The 16,219-nt window shown below is 35.8% G+C and overlaps 1 protein-coding gene across 1 annotated transcript in view; it reads left to right on the top strand.

Annotated features, from left to right (window-relative positions):
* Positions 1-16,013, top strand: part of LOC150100161 (corticotropin-releasing hormone-binding protein-like) — a 67,455-nt gene extending 51,442 nt beyond the window's left edge. Inside the window, exons 3-8 of the mRNA XM_090402995.1 lie at positions 1,261-1,418; positions 1,589-1,799; positions 4,875-5,056; positions 10,093-10,201; positions 15,233-15,395; positions 15,664-16,013. Of these exons, the coding sequence (XP_090259121.1) occupies positions 1,261-1,418; positions 1,589-1,799; positions 4,875-5,056; positions 10,093-10,201; positions 15,233-15,387 (815 nt within the window). The 3' untranslated portion in view covers positions 15,388-15,395; positions 15,664-16,013. The remainder of the gene's footprint in view (positions 1-1,260; positions 1,419-1,588; positions 1,800-4,874; positions 5,057-10,092; positions 10,202-15,232; positions 15,396-15,663) is intronic.
* The last annotated feature ends 206 nt before the right edge of the window (positions 16,014-16,219 follow it).

Below are 16,219 nucleotides of genomic sequence, written 5' to 3'. Positions count from 1 at the left end.
AGGGATATTATAAAGAAGTTAGGAAAAGAATCTCTTGGTATATCAGATGGTGGAATGTTTCTTCCGAAGACTCCTATTTTCGATCCTAAGAACAATCAAATATTCCCCGAGAACGTACAGACTCTCTGGATAGGATTAGTTGTGTTTGGCATCTGACGTGTTAAGAACTCGTCAAATGCCAAAAAAAAAAAAATACCGTTCGTTCTGGACACCCTTTGAAATCATGATGTATGAAACTTCGTCAAACTACCTTAGCAAGAATATATAAAACGGAACGACAAAGGATGAAACATTCGCTCGTGAGAGAAGCACACGACTGAATTTATATATGGTAAAGACGGAATAGATGTCGCAGTAATAAAAAAAAAAACTCCATTACCTCCGAGATAATTTATACTAAAAAATAATAAAAAATTCATTTCTTGAATAAAAAAGATAGTTTTCTATCTTTTCTCTTCGGCGAGCATTACACAAGCCTCCATAAAGGTGCAATCTTTACGAAGTATTTTTTATATCGTATTTAATATGACACGGTTATCAAATATTTTAGTTGTAAAATAATTATCCTAACATTCCATGCACAAATTAATTTCCGCATTTTAAATTGTTCCGAGTTTTCTTATTTTATCGCTTCTTTTGGGCAATTCACTTTTTTGTCAGGAAAATGAAATGCATCTTAATCTCGCTTGAATTAACTTCTGCAGGAGTTCTCTTTAGTTTAATAATTTGCGAAATTTTTAGACACACACACACACACACACACACGTGTGTGTGTGTTTGTGTGTGTGTGCCAATAAAAGCCTCAAATAAGCCGAGTAGTGATCTCACACATGACAGAAATTGTCCATCACATTCACAAAAATCCATGTCGCACTGGAGTTTGACCCCCTCCCCTCTCCCCGTTGGAAAAGATCAGAAATGCTGTCCGCTTGGCCAGTCAGGGTTGGCATATATTGTAGTCTAATTTATATAAACGAGTGTATAAAATAAATAAGATAGCCGCATTCCCTGAAACGGAGAAGTTTGTCACGTGATTCAACTTTTGCATGTTAAGGATAACACATAATGTCTGTCTATTAATTTTATGGTAAGTCAGTACACTTTGTGTTCTGATCTGAGAGCTGCTTATACAAAAAGTAAGCGAGGCGTCTTAATACAAACGTCCACACTAAAATATTTGACTCATAGACATTCTATATTGACTTTTCATTGCGATTTTGATTGCATGACTAACGCTAATTGTAGAATATTTACTTCTAGAATGTGTGTATGTCAAGTCGGAAGAAGGTGTCTATACATTCACGTCTCCTGGCACTCACCAGGTATGCGGGCTGTACATTATCGCTGAACCAGACAATCTGGTTGAATTCGATTTCCAAGATTTCGACATTTCATGCAGCAAAGGGGGACTTCTCAGTGTAAGTTTATTTCCTCCCATAGTTTAAAGGGTATCATTATATAAAAATTTGAAACAATTGTTTTATCTGTGTGTGTGTGTGTTTTTGATGATGTTTTAATTGGCTTTGCTTTACATTTACAGTTATAATTACAAGCTATCATTGTGAATTAATGTATTTCGGTCTTCCAGCAAATAGATGGATGGGAATTAAATGGCCAATTTTTTCCCGGGGACCACGATCATCCCAAGCCTAGTGAAAAGAGGTATTCAGAATACTGTGGCACCACCAAGCCCTGGAAAACATTGATTACATCGCAGAATGCAGGAGTACTAGAATTCCGTGTTCCTATCCGAGGAGAAGGCTTCACTGTTGCAGTGAGATTTCAAGACAATCCAAAACGTAAGTGTTAGTGCGTGCATCCTTAGTCTGGTGATCTAATAGCCACTTTCAGCTTGCTTAGGCTTAGCTCTAACAATAATACAAGAAATGCAATTAAAGGTTCTGTTCATTAGTGTTTTTAGGTTAACCAAATATTTCTCTTCTTGTTGTACGTCTTTCAATTCCTTCAGAATTTGTCTGCTTTTAAGGATCTTTGTGGCAGATACAAAGGTGCTTTCAGAGTGTCGCTCCTTAGTTCCGTCTTATAGGCCACTCTGCCTTGGAGATGCAGTTCTCGAAAAGTTTGCTTCCCTCGCTGTCTTTCGTGTGAAGTGATCGTAAGTTCTTCGCTTCGTGCACTTGGGTGATTCTTCTCAAGTGCTAAGTTGGGATTGTCTGTGCAGTTTATCGCACGTCTTCCCGACGTTCATTAAAACAAGCAACATGCTTTCACATCGAAGACGCAAACACACTTTCTCTCTCTTCTCCCTCTTAAGATATAAGCAATATTACAAAAGCAATAATTTGATTATTTTATTAAGAAAAGGATATTTGTTTCTCTCTCTCTCTCTCTCTCTTTGAGTCTTTTCGTTTTTTCGTCAATTGTTTATATTCCGTTATTTTGTGTTTTTCGACTTTAAAAATTTAATTAATTTGAAATAATAAATTTTTTTTGAAAAATAATTGAAATGTAACTTCAATTAAACAATAATACAGCCATTATCTGATTACGTTATTGTACTTAAACATTAATGGATTCAAAATACATCGTCATAATGGAAGGTATATATACTAAAAAAAAAATAAAAGGCGTATTTTAAATTTTCATTTAAACTTATATAAATTTAATAATTCAGAAAAATAATTAAAAATATTTATTTAATATATAATATAATTTAATATTCTATACATAATATTACGTTTTTAACATCTAATAAAATATTAATAGTTTATTCATATTGTTAGGCTCAATAACTGAATTTATAAAAGAGAAAAACCCTAATTTCCAAGAACAAAAAAAAAATCTCATCTTGTTGATTAAAAGCCCTTTTTCCCGTTCTAGACAGGATTCCAATCCAAGTCTTTCCACTCATCGGTTGCTGCACGTGTTTCGACTGCGATAGAGCAAAACATTTTTTAAAGTATTCATTAAAAATAAAATTAATGGATTAAAAATTAATATATCATTGTAATGCACAGACTTCAGTTTAATTTTCCTAAATTGATAGTGGTTCCACTCGTCGAAAATTATAATGTAATTCCCATTATTGTTAGCGGCCTCTATTAGCATAATAATCTTTTCTAAGATTATAGAATAGTTCTTGAAAATGAAGAAACATTGGTTTCATGATTAACGAGGTATAATGAGATCGAATTGTAGTATTTGTTGTAATAAGTAATATTGGAAAAAATGAATACAGTTGGACTTAGCGGTGATTCGGGCGATAATACGCATTTTACAATATTATGGAGATGAAAACAGCATGAAATACCGATTTTGTAACGTGTTGATCGGTTCCGAATCAAATCTTCCATTGCTATTTACATTCTATATCCTTTTTATGAGTCATGAAGTAGTGAATCCTCTTGAAGCAATGGAAGTCGGAGATGGGCGAGCGATGTGATCCAATGCATAACCTCCAGTTTTACTTAAAATGAATTACAACGAACGAATCAAATTACCCTTACAAAACGTTTAGCCTATATATTTCATTATTGTTATTTTTAGATCGTTTAGCAAATTATGCTTAAAGCATCCTGTTCGTGACTGCCCAGTATATGTTTGAAGAAGTCATGGCGCGTTATTTTATTTATTTTACACCGTCTGTCCAAAAAGCAACCGAACTTTTGATAGAAAATAAAACACAGGCCAATTATAATTATTCAAATCATTTATTTCAATCATTATAGTCTCCTTTAATTTGGCGCGGTCAATTAATTCTTTAAATAAGTTTTTTATATCAGTGTTTGGGATATACTGTTGAGGGTCGTGGTTACTGCCGCTTGAATGTTTTCAATAATGTCGTATCGCTTTCCTTTCATCGGCAAATGAAGTCGGGGGAAGAGAAAAAAGTCACAGGGTGCTAAATCAGGTGAATACGGCGAGTGATCCAACACAAAAACTAGGTTTTTGCTCAAAAACGCTCTCACAATGTTCGAACGATGAGATAGTGCAAATCGCGAATTCAATTTATGAAGGCTCAAACTCCCGGTCAAAATGTTGTGCACAGTTGAATTTGGAATCCCCAATTCATCTTCAATCAATCTCACGGACAATTTCGGGTTTTCTTAAATCACGCACTTTTTGGATGTTAACTTCGCTCAGTACAGTTTTTGAACGGCCCGGCTTTTCGTCGTCCTCAAGCGTCTCGCGACCACTTTGAAATCGCTTAAACCACTCTTAAACTTGAGTACGGGATACGCATTCATCACCATATGCTTTTTGAAGCATTTGATGCGTTTCGGTAAAACTTTTACCATGTTTAAGACAATCGCAGCTCTCTGTTTGAAACTCATTTTCCGACCGTTCGTCAAAACACACTGTCACTCTTGGCACTATAACTCGGCTTCTAATGAAACAAATGTCATAAGCAGTTGACACAACACTACTTAAGGTTGCAGCTTTCGACAGCAAAAAGATACAACATGTGGCTCCACTAGTTTCTTCTATTTTCGAAAAGTTCGGTTTCTTTTTGGACAGAGGGTGTATATTTCATGCATAACTATATTTGTATATAATATAGTTCAAGCCTATGAAAAGTTATTTTGTGGTTCACGGGATTCAATGCATGTCTTTCCAACCAAGGGTGTATGTGTTTGTTGTCTATGAACTCTCGGATATAATCATATCCGATATTCTTCATCGTAGATGAAGAATATCGGATATGATTATATGAATAGTAGATTTCTGCCATAATTAACATTTTCTCTGTCTCATGCATTTGATGAACACCAGTTATCGGACATAATTATTGAATAATAGTTATACGATATCTGAGAGGTGAAGCTATAGCGTAGCACAGCTAGGCTGTAAATCACTTTCATTCCTATTTCACGTTCCTGTAATCTAACCTCAATTACTGACCTTTCTTACAGCCTGTAATGCTCTTATCCAAGACCCAACTGGTGTTTATACTTTAAGGAACTACGGGCGTCGAATAAACTGCAGCATATCTATCATCTTCCCAGAAAGCATCCGCGTCCTGGCCACCAACGTGGGAACACAAGGCAGCCTTCACTCGAGGAACTTGGATATCGAGACTGGCATCATTAAGAAAGTAAGTTATGTGTTCTCTAGAAGTGATGAATTTGATTTCCGTCCTAGGAAGGGTCCAGGTGCTTTATTATTCACTTTCATAATTACTGCACCAAGATTGAAGGAGAAATAATTTCTCTAAATTAAAATGAGTTACGGTAAATTGCTAAACGCGAAAATAAATAATGTCCAAGTAACAAGTATTTCAAATATGAGGAATTTATTTAATAAAAATAATCTTGAATGTGTTTATTATAGTTAACGGGTTCCACTTGAAAATTACATTAAATCCTTTAATGTGTCAGCTTGTTCGAGAGCTTTTCTGTACCTGTTGGGAACTCAGTCATTAGTGTCTCCGTTCTAAAGACATTTTTAATCGTTTGTCTATGATTAATGCAGACGCACTAAATGCAATCTGTCTTCAGTTTTGCTACGTGAATCTAAATTGTTATATGCTGTGAAAATCCGATTATTATCTCTTTACCAATTTACTACTTCTGGAAAATAAAATCCTCATTGGACTCCCACGTGACCATATGCAGTGCGCATGCTCTGATAAACGTAAACTACAGTTCGTTCTGCATTTTGTTTTCTTAGTTCTCTTCACGTGCCTTATTAATTATGAAAAAATTCTTCAGTCAAAAACATCTTCTACGAAGACCTTTATTCCAGCTCCCGATTGGACTACGTTATTATATTAACTTTTAAGCATGATTCCTTTTTTTTTTTCACAGAAGGTGAGAAATAAGGTATAATTAATAAGGTATAATTAAGAGGCGGAATCAATGCACGAATAAAAAAAAATAAGATTATAATTCTTCCATTTTTTATAAGTTTGAATTATGCATCAAGTAAAATAACAAATGAAGCATTTTCGCCACAGCTGGCGTTAAGTCATTCTTCAAGTTGTACTGGTACGTTAAACTGGAAATTTTTCACTAAAATTGTTCTGTCTGAGCTAAGAAAATCCAAATCAACGCATTAGAAAGAATTTTTCTTATTTCAATTACTACAACTAATTCATTATAAAATGATTAATTTTGTGTAATTCACTGCTTAATTAAGCGCCCTCTTAATTAAACAAACGTGTGTGCTAATAATTACAGTGATTTAATAACTTTTTTGCTAGTTCCTACTTAGAATAAATTTCTCTCGTTTCTTCAAGCTGCACTGCAATATTCGACTCCCCACTGTTTTAAAAACATATTCGTAAATGTTTTAGTTCAGTTGAGAACTGAAAGAATTCCAACGTATTACAAATTCCATTTATTGAAAGCCTGTGCATGTTGTAGAGCGTTCGGAATTATCATTAAACTGGTTATTTAAATGGAATTTTAAAAATAACTAACGACTAATGGATTCGCCCATGTAAGTTGTTTACCTCAGAGATTTCTATAAACCAAGGTTTTCGTTTTACTATATTAGCAGTCATTAAAATGCATTAGGGTGGAGAAAATCAGTTGAGCTTTGCCTACAGTTTAAGAAAGATTTCGTTCTTTTATTAAGACATAATTTCTGTCGTTAAATGCATTTTTCTTTCCTTCCTGCTTGAGTGGGGGGAAATCCCATTTGTATTCTTCTCTTTGAATACCTTAAATTACATGGAATTAGGTAAGAAAAGCACAAACTACTATAGCAACCAGTTAATTATCTAAAACTAATAATGGCTTTCATACGCGCTGGAAGTCAAGCTAATAATCCTTATGTTGCCCCATTCTTGCTTACGCACCTAACTACTGATTTTGGTGACACGGGAGAGCTAATGTTAAGGAAATACATGTTAAATTTAATTTCCTAAACTCCATATCTAGTTTACATAAAATATTATCACCAAAAAAACGGGTGGTGATGCAACTCTAATAGGCCTATTAGATTATATATTATACAGGGTGTTCGGGATAAATTTGACAGTTTCGTAAGGAAAAAGAAAATCTTCTTTGTATCTATTAAATTTAATGAATTGACAAAAAAACATTACAGGCAGAGTTAATTACAATACTATCAACAAGATTTACTCAAAATAACCACCAATAGCATCGATCACAGCTTCAATTCTGCTTCGGAACCTCGAACAAGCTGATGCTACAGTCTCCCTGGGAAGGGCCGCAAAAACTGTTTTAATTTTATCCATTAACTGGGCTTTTGTATTACTGGAAGTGCGATTGGTGTCTTTTTCAACTGCGCCCCATGCAAAATAATCCATGGGGTTAAGGTCTGGGGAGTTTGGAGGCCAAACATTTGGACTGGTGAAGTCGTAGAAATTTTCAGACAACCATTTTTGACTTTTCCCAGAGGTGTGGCAAGGGGCCGAATCCTGCTGCCATACATACGGCCTACCATTGGCTACCCTTGTTATCCAGGGCTTGACTACAGTTAGCAACTCCACGAACAAAGCCCGAATTCCAATGCCAGGGTTCTTCAACACCTGTTCCTGCAGATATGCGAGGAATTCTGCTGTACGAACGCAATCAGATCGTCTGCTAGGGATCTTTCTTCTTGCTACATCCTCGTAGTCACCATTGCAAGTCTCTAGTTCATGCCTGATTGTTTTTACTGTATTCAGGGAGCATTGGGCAGCAGTCGTAATATCCTTATTTTGATGGCGGGCACGAATCATCATGATACAAGTTATTCTCTTCCATGATTCAGGTGGGTTCCAGCTATCCATCCTTTCTGACATCTTGTATATGAATGAAGAAGGGTCCAAACTTTTAAATGAAGAGAAGTGTGTGTTAATACATGTAACTTACGGAAAAATATAATTAATTATAAATATGTCAAATTTATCCCGAACACCCTGTATATTATAATAGGCCTGTTATTGCAAATAGGCCTATTAGAGTCAATACAGCTCTAATAGGCCTATTTGCAAATGGTCTACAGTGTCGTAATGAGAATTCAAGAGGTACATCCGTACCTCTTGAAATCTTTTCTAATTAGAGCGCTTTTCAGCCTGGATAAGAGGACTTCGGTTGCTGGAAGTAAAATCAGGTAAGGTGGAGTGAAAGCTATAGCGATACTATACGTTTCCAGTGAATTGCATCCGAAGGCGTTGAAAAATAGTTCTGTAGAGTGACAGAAAATAAATTCTTAATCCAGAAGACTCTCTTATCAGCACTGTATTGACATCTTGAAATTTGTCTAATCTTGCCTCGTAAATCTCTACAAGGTTAAGTTCGGTTCTTTAAGTTCAGTCATTGTTTGCCAAAGCAAATTTCTTTGGGCATTCTTATTTATCCTTATTCTTCACATGGATTTAAGATTTTGTTTTTCAGTACATCTCTATCTCTCTTTCTGGGGTCGTATCTGTATTTGTCATTTATTGAAAATCCGGGCTGGGTTGTCCGAATGGAATACTACTTAGTTCTTCAACTATGAGGCTGTGGGTTCGAATCCCACTATGAACATCGATGTTTTGTGAATAACTTTAAGTGGTGTGATGAATTTGATCTCTTAATATGAGAGCAACATCTTGCTTATCTGAGACCAAGTGTAGTTTGCGGAAATCTTCCATGTATGTTCTCAAGAGTAGGTTTTTCCAGATTATATAATTTTTGTTGCCTCCATAGCTCAATCGGTGTAGACAGGAATCGAACCTGGATTCGATTCCCGTCCATGACGAGGAATTTTATTTGGTTTCTTTCGACTAAAGGCGAGTTAGCCAGTCTCATTCGGGGGTAAAGTGTTTTTCTCCCGGAAACTCGGGTTTTTCATCCCTCAAAAGAGGCAAACCGGTCCCGCGAACATACACGGCTACTACAGTCATAAATATGGTACGGAAAGGAAGGCAACGGGAAACCACCTTGCTTCATAATCATCTCCTATGTATGGTAGCATATTGCTACCCCCATCAACCATAAGGTGAAGGGAAAATACACACAGATATAACTCTTATCCCACCCATGGCAATGACGTATGGTAGATTTTTAAGCTTTCAGGGATTTGCCATAAAAAAGTTGATATTACACTTTGTTTCTATCTCTCCTTTATAGTATGAACCATAAAGAAGACAGCAACAAGTCTACTTAAACTCAACGATTCTGCTTTAAAAATTTGATTTAGTAATTCTTTGGAAGACTTAAGTCACACTATTGCGATAATAAAAAAATACTTAGTTAAAATAGTGCATGACTCTGAGTATTTGTTCAGAAATGATTAATTCAAAGTTTAGTTTTTGTCATTTGCGTCAAGAGGACACCCTGACCTTTGCCTTTCTGTTGAGAAGACACGGAGTTCAACGATTGTGAGGAATATTTATGAGTTATTTTTTCAGTGTTTAGCAGTGTTTGTCCTCCCTGAAACTATAGATTTGATTTCACAAAACGGTTAAACAACCACCTGTGGAACACAAATCAAAATACGCTAAGCTCATAACCTTAGTTGCCTCTACTAACTAATCGACCTACTACATGCAGAAAGATTCAAGGCTGTAGATTACCTTCCATGGTGTCCTTCCAAAGGAAGGCAGTTTTCCAGAGCAATTTACGCTCATCCTTAAATTATCACGTATTATAACTAATGACTGCACTTAAGCTCTTTTTGGTACACTCTTGATAATGATACTTATAAAATCTGGCGAAATATAGAGTTCTGTACAGTTTTGATTAAATAATTATAAAATTAAATATTTATACACGCACTTGATGTGATCTCAGTTCTGGATTTATCTAATATGAATTCTTCTATTTATGCATAAATGCACAATTATATTTGGCTTTTCATCATAGTGCAATTTAAGATTGTACTGAGAGACAGGGAATTTTTAAAATATATTGGACAGAATTCGTATATTTCGTCATTATGTTTGTTGCTTACATGCGTTAATTACACGATAAAAAAAACAAAACTCTGCGACTTTGGGAAGATCCTCCAACTCACGTCCATTTTTTTTATATTAATGTAAACGTTTATTTTATGTCGTTAAAAATACGAATTGTGTGTTCGAGCTGACTTTGACTTGAAGCAAAACATGTAACGACTTTATTAGATGAGACTGTAAATATTATGCGAGAAATAAATCCTATACATCGTAATTATAGCGGAGTTTATTATTTTTAGTGCAAGAAAAGGGGAATGGATGACTATGTGGAAATACGTGGCGGAGATGGACTCGACCCAGGACTAATGACAGTTGCCGATGACTTATGTGGCCTCGACTCCATACCAAGTAAGACATTAAGAATATCGTCAGAGTCATTATATGTTAAATGAAGAATTTCTGTGATTATCTTTCAAAACTCTGCACTGTTTGAAATAATGCTTTTTATTTGTTGAATCTGATATTATGCCAAGCACAGTTTGTAAATGACCTCGAACTGAATACCGCATTTTTTTATCTTGTATTAGCGCGCTGTGAGCGCAAAGCATTTGTTATTTACGAAGAAATCATTCTGCATTTCCCATTAGTCTGAACATGCAAACAAACGAAACTCCCGTTTGAGGAATTTCATTTTGTCGTGTCTTTTGATCGCTTTCAATGCGACTTTAAAGTGGGTAGCTGAGGTTAATTTGAGATCTTTGTCATTACGTCCTTCATCATCACATCCTCGTGATCAAAGAAAGTGAAGCTATCTTTCAAAACAAGGATAATGATATTGACTGGTGGACACAAAAGGTAACTTAAAACAGATGGAATTCAGAGAATAAATCCTCCATATCCAAATGTCCTCTCGATAATACTAATCAATGAATAAAAGAAATATTTCAGGTGGGGAGAAATAATAACATTTCATCTCGCCGGAAACGAATTGTATAAGTATATTTTCTGCTGAAAATATACTTATACAGAAAAGAAAGCAGCAGAAAATATACTTATTATGTTCCAAATATCCCTATTTGAATTCAAAATGGCTTCCAGACAGCATCTCCAACCATCAGTCGTCCAGCACAGGAAAATAAAAAAACTAGAATAAAATAATTTAACACACAGTTATCTCATGAAAAAAAATTTTTTTTTTACTTCATGTACCCATCCCTTTGGTTAGTTTTTCACCTTTGATGTTACCGGCCGTGACCTACCCTCGGGTTTCTTGGCAATGACGCCTTCAGCTAGAAGAAGTGATGGAGCTGCAGATTCTCTTTCCACACCCAGAATTAGTAGAACAATCACAAACGTCCATGCCCATAGCCAGGTTCAAATCCGCAGCCTCTTGGCTAGAGAGCGGATACGCTAACCACTAGGCCACAGGGGCGAATGCTGGTCTTGAAATTCACGCTCGCTCTTGTTATCATTCAGGGAATGAGAGGTGTGGAAGTCTGATTAACGGAATAATGAATTACTGACCATTTAAGACTATGTACTGTACTTAGAAATTTATGTACATTTAATCATACAAATACAACATTTATTTTACAAATGGTATTCTATCTTTTTCAATTTAGCTACTCGAATACAAATTCTACCCTGCGGTTCTTCTTTATGAACTGGTCAATAACATCGTCATAAAAAGTTGGTTGTAACTTAATTTTCCCAAGCAACACGCACACTTGTAATGGCTGGCTGAAGCTCACTGGCTAGAGCTACTTTGACTGCGTATGGCCCGTGTTTAAGCAACAGGGTGAGATGACGTGGATGGAGCGGAAATGGCTATGCGCGCGCATGAAATCACAGTGCTGAAGCGAGGACCTGGATGCTCCCACAACCGAGCAAGCCGAGGTAGCTTGACTAGCGTCGGCCTTCGATACACAACGCAAAGCTCAATTATTGCCGCGCAAGCTTAAAACGTCTACAAAAATAAAAGCCTAAATTGAATGCTTATAAATGCATGCATTTATTAACAAATAAATATCTTCTTTCTCAATTAATGAGCTTGCATAGCAAGCATGGAGAATTCAGTACTCGAAATTTCTTCATGACGTACTATGCGACCACAGATGCGGAACCCTTCATTTTTACGCATGGCAGAAGAAGGTAGAATCCATTCCGATATTAGGATAATCAATGTGTTTCGTGGGATGAGTGTTTATTCTTGTACTTCGGAAAATTAGCTTTTCTTTTACGAAAATTATAGTTTTTAAAGTGGTAACTATTTTGCTTGGTTCGAAAATTTTACGCCAAAAGCACGTGATTTCGCTTGTTGGTAACGAATTCGTACATCGCCTTATTCCATTCTCCCTTTCAGCATGAAATGACTCTTTTTGATACATTGCCAGCCGAAGGTCTCGTATCTGTGGTCGGAGTGTATCCCGAGGTTTCGGAACGCTGCTCTAACAATTTCAAGGTGGATTGTTTTTTTCCGAAATCTGGAACGGTTTGTTTTGGCAGATTTCTAATACCCGACAATCAATTGCGTATTCATTACTGTGCGGAGGCTGTTATTGACAATGCCACATAATGCACAGATAATTAGTCAAGACCTTAATTAATCACAGTTGTATAAGATCGCAATCAGTTATTATGTTTAGCGCAACCAGTACTGTACTCGTTGAGTACATAACTGGCTAAACCTTGAAGATATGAAAGCCAAACTGTTTGCGAATAGGAAACTATTTCAAAGCATCCTCTGCTAACTGCACTTAACTACATATTCATTACAACGCAACACAGATTAATTGAATTCTCGCAACAATAATTAGTCTTAGGTTGTAATCGTTTTATTAGATCAATGGGGTTAATATTAAGCCATATTGATCCTTAAGTTTTATGGAGACGAGCCTACCTATTTAAGCATTCACTTTCATTAAATTAAGTTAGTCTCAATGCCGTCAAACTGGAAATGTCGCTGGGAGTCAAAGAATATCAAGAATTGCTGATACGTAAGTTTTCTTCAAATGGAACCAAAATTTATATTCGGCACAAATAAATCGGAAAAGCGGAAAGATGGGACGATATCATCGCATCGCTTTTCTGTGTTGTATCTTAAAGCTTATTTCGTCACTTACGATTATGCAAAAGCATCGTCCATTGCCGAAGAAATATTTTCAATTCCGTCCAAGTGAAATTCCTTTGATGAATGCAATTCAAGTTTGCCAAGTAATGCCATTAATTGTTTAGTCCACTTGCCGAACATAAACCGATTAAATGAGTTACACTTTAACCGGCGATTTGAGATTAGCATTTGTAATGCTGTTGAGGGATTAACGCGCGTGTTCCACTGGAAGTATCCTTTTGTTTTGCCTGTGGTCAAATGCATCGACCAAATCTCTTTCTAGTGGAGATAACCTCTTACATTGTTTCCTCTGATGTTTGTTCGTGAATAATCAGATGTGTTGTTAATTGGACACAACTTTTGTACGCGAATGAGTTATAATTAAATGCTCCTTCTGGAAAAGCTCACGACTGTTAAAATAATTCATGGGTTAACAATTCGTAATCTTTGCTTTTACAATCACACAAACACCAATTGCTGCCGGTGCTCTCGTGAAAAGGGCAAGAGTAGCGCGAGATGGCGTTGCCTAGAAACAGGAGCAGGAAGTTGGTATAATCTTAAGGATGGGATTACGGACGAGTAGCATAATATCAATGTTTGCAATTGATTTTGACGGGCGAATGCCTCCGTTTCGTGTTCCGATTTCTGTTTAGATGCGGTGTTGACTTCGTTAAATTGCACACATTTGAAGAGCGAAATTACCCTTAACGTTTTCCGTTTGTCATTATGGAAATTGGCTACAAAATCCTTTGTTATCTTTTAACTTGATCGTCTGTAGACCCGAGTTAACCCTTGGTTGCCAAGAGATTTTACTAATTTACGCAGAAGACGAAATTTTATATTTTTTCTTAAAAGAATACGGTCCATATAGACCAATCAATCAACAACCCGTTGTTTATCTCGAACAAACGCGATTTCCGTGTGATCATGAAATTATCTTAACTGGCATTCTTTCAACCTCGAAATATATCTTTGCCATTAAAGTTTAGAAACATGCGCATTAAATGCCCGTGGGCTTTTTATTTCATCCCAATGCCGTTTTGATAAGTTTTGCTCCACGAAATTTGTAATCAATGATCGCAAATGACACGAGATCGTGAAATGAGATTTCGAATTACAAGAATTACAACTCACTATTCTTTATTTTTAGTTTAATAGTCCTATCGGATTAAAACGTATCCTTATTAAATACCGCTCTATCCTATGAGTCGATGTTCTATGCATTGTTCTAAGATTCAATTTAACTTGGATCCAGAACTATTTTTATTCAAAAAATATTTCTCATTTCGAAGCAAAGATATCTGAGCTTCGTCTATTTTAGCTAAGTATTGTGTCTTTATTCACAAATGTTTCTTTGCATCAAACACTGACTTCCTCAGCAAGACTTTCCGGAAGATATTTGACTTTATCATTCACTCAGGTTACTTCACATGCCAAAGTAAACTTAACCAACAAATTGAAGGCACATCAATGGGAAAGTCCTCGTTCTCCCACACTAGTTAATTATTTCATGTAATGATTTGCGCAAGAAATACTAAATAGCATCTTTCCTAAATAGAAGTGATGGACTTAAATTATCGCTTTTATGGGCAATAGTTCTTCACAAGTTCCAGGATTAATTTAATTTTTAATTAAATAATTACAAGAATTACAAGGTCAAGGTCAAGAATTTCATGGTCTAAATACAATGTATTTAGACCATGATGCTCCACATCATTTGCGTGCAGTTCGCACGTTTTCATTGTTGAATCTACCGGTTTCTGTTCTAATTGTTTCATGCTCTTTTGTAATAAATAACTTCAGTAACGTTCAATAACAATGACTTCAATAACTTTTCTAATAACCAGCTTGCAGCTCTGCAGTTACGTTGTCAAGAAAATGGCGATAGGTTGTTGTGAAAATCATCGCATATTCGTCCATTTCATTCTTGACGACGTAATTCAGGGAAGCATAGAATACAATGTAATTCATTTACTTGTAGATAAGAAATTCCGGTAAGAAAGAAATATATGTAAGACGAACGTTTGTTGATAAAATCTTTTGGACGACAACGGCAACGTGCACTGATTGCAAAAATTACTGTCTCCATGGGAATTTCTGAACATCACGTTACTTCCGTCTTAGTCGACAACAAACGAACGAACTTCTGTTACATAATAAGAATATCGAAAACTTAGAATAGAAACGAACTTCGCTCTGCGCTGAAGGTAAAAGCATAAAAATTCCAAGTTTCTTGCCAGGATAGTGGAGAGAATCTGACTGATGGAATCTTATGATGAACAATGTAATTACGATGTATTATTTATTTATTTTTCTTATATATCTTGCAGGTAAGACTTCAATCAACGTTGCATGCGGTAATACAGCAGTTCGTCTGATATCCAGTGGTCGATTTGAAAACGCCGTTACCATAAGTTTCGAAGTCATGCTTGAGGATTATAGGTCTGCCAACCTTATATGTCCCTCCTTTTTGGAATTCCTCTGACCGCAAAGGTAATAAGACCGTTCATAGTTGGATATTTTGTTCTGAATATCGAATGAGGAGGCTTTGAATTGTTCAATACAGATGCCGGTCAACACATAATTTAAGAATTATTTCTGGATTAAATTATACGAGATTAACTGATACTCATCTACGCACTCTCCAGTAATCAATTGTCTTGAATTATCTGTTAAAATTGTTTCCTTATTTTATTTATTGTTACTGTTATTATTTGACGATGCATGATAAAAATTCATGAACTCTTTGTGTTCATTGCAGCACCACTCCGCATTCGATCGTGCAGAGTTTGCTCAGGAGAAAGAGTGTGGCGTAAAGAAGAGCGGGGAGTGCCATTGTGTCAACCCCATCAGGGAATCCTTTCCACTTTTGTGTATATTCGATTCTACACCACTACCACCACATCAACAAAAGCAGCTAAACAGATATTGAGTTGTGAAGGCAGTCCACTGGCCCTGGTTTTAATGATTAATATATTTTTTTTTTTAAATACTGATTTTTTTCCTCCCTGCAGAAGTGTCACTTTGTTCATGTTTTAACTTTTTCCTAATGTGGTGTCGTGTTGTATTCTCTAAGTAGATAATAAAAATTACTTTTACTTTGCCATCATACTGTGACCTCCTTTTCATGTATGCATTCAACATAAATGTTTAGAAAGAGTGCTTCTCTGCACGGCAAAGGCCAATTAGCCTTCATTTGAAATTAGCGAAGAATGCGAATAAGCCGTAATTTTAAAATTATCAAATTAGCCTTTATTCGAAATTAGCGAAGAAACGAATTAGCCTTCATTTAGATTACAGAATTAGCCTTTATTCGA

This window comes from Typopeltis vanoorti, chromosome 13, assembly GCF_054136105.1.
Source record: "Typopeltis vanoorti isolate ZY-2024b chromosome 13, IOZ_Tvanoo_1.0, whole genome shotgun sequence".
Classification (NCBI taxonomy): Eukaryota; Metazoa; Arthropoda; class Arachnida; order Uropygi; family Thelyphonidae; genus Typopeltis; species Typopeltis vanoorti.
This window is presented reverse-complemented; position numbering and strand designations above follow the sequence as displayed.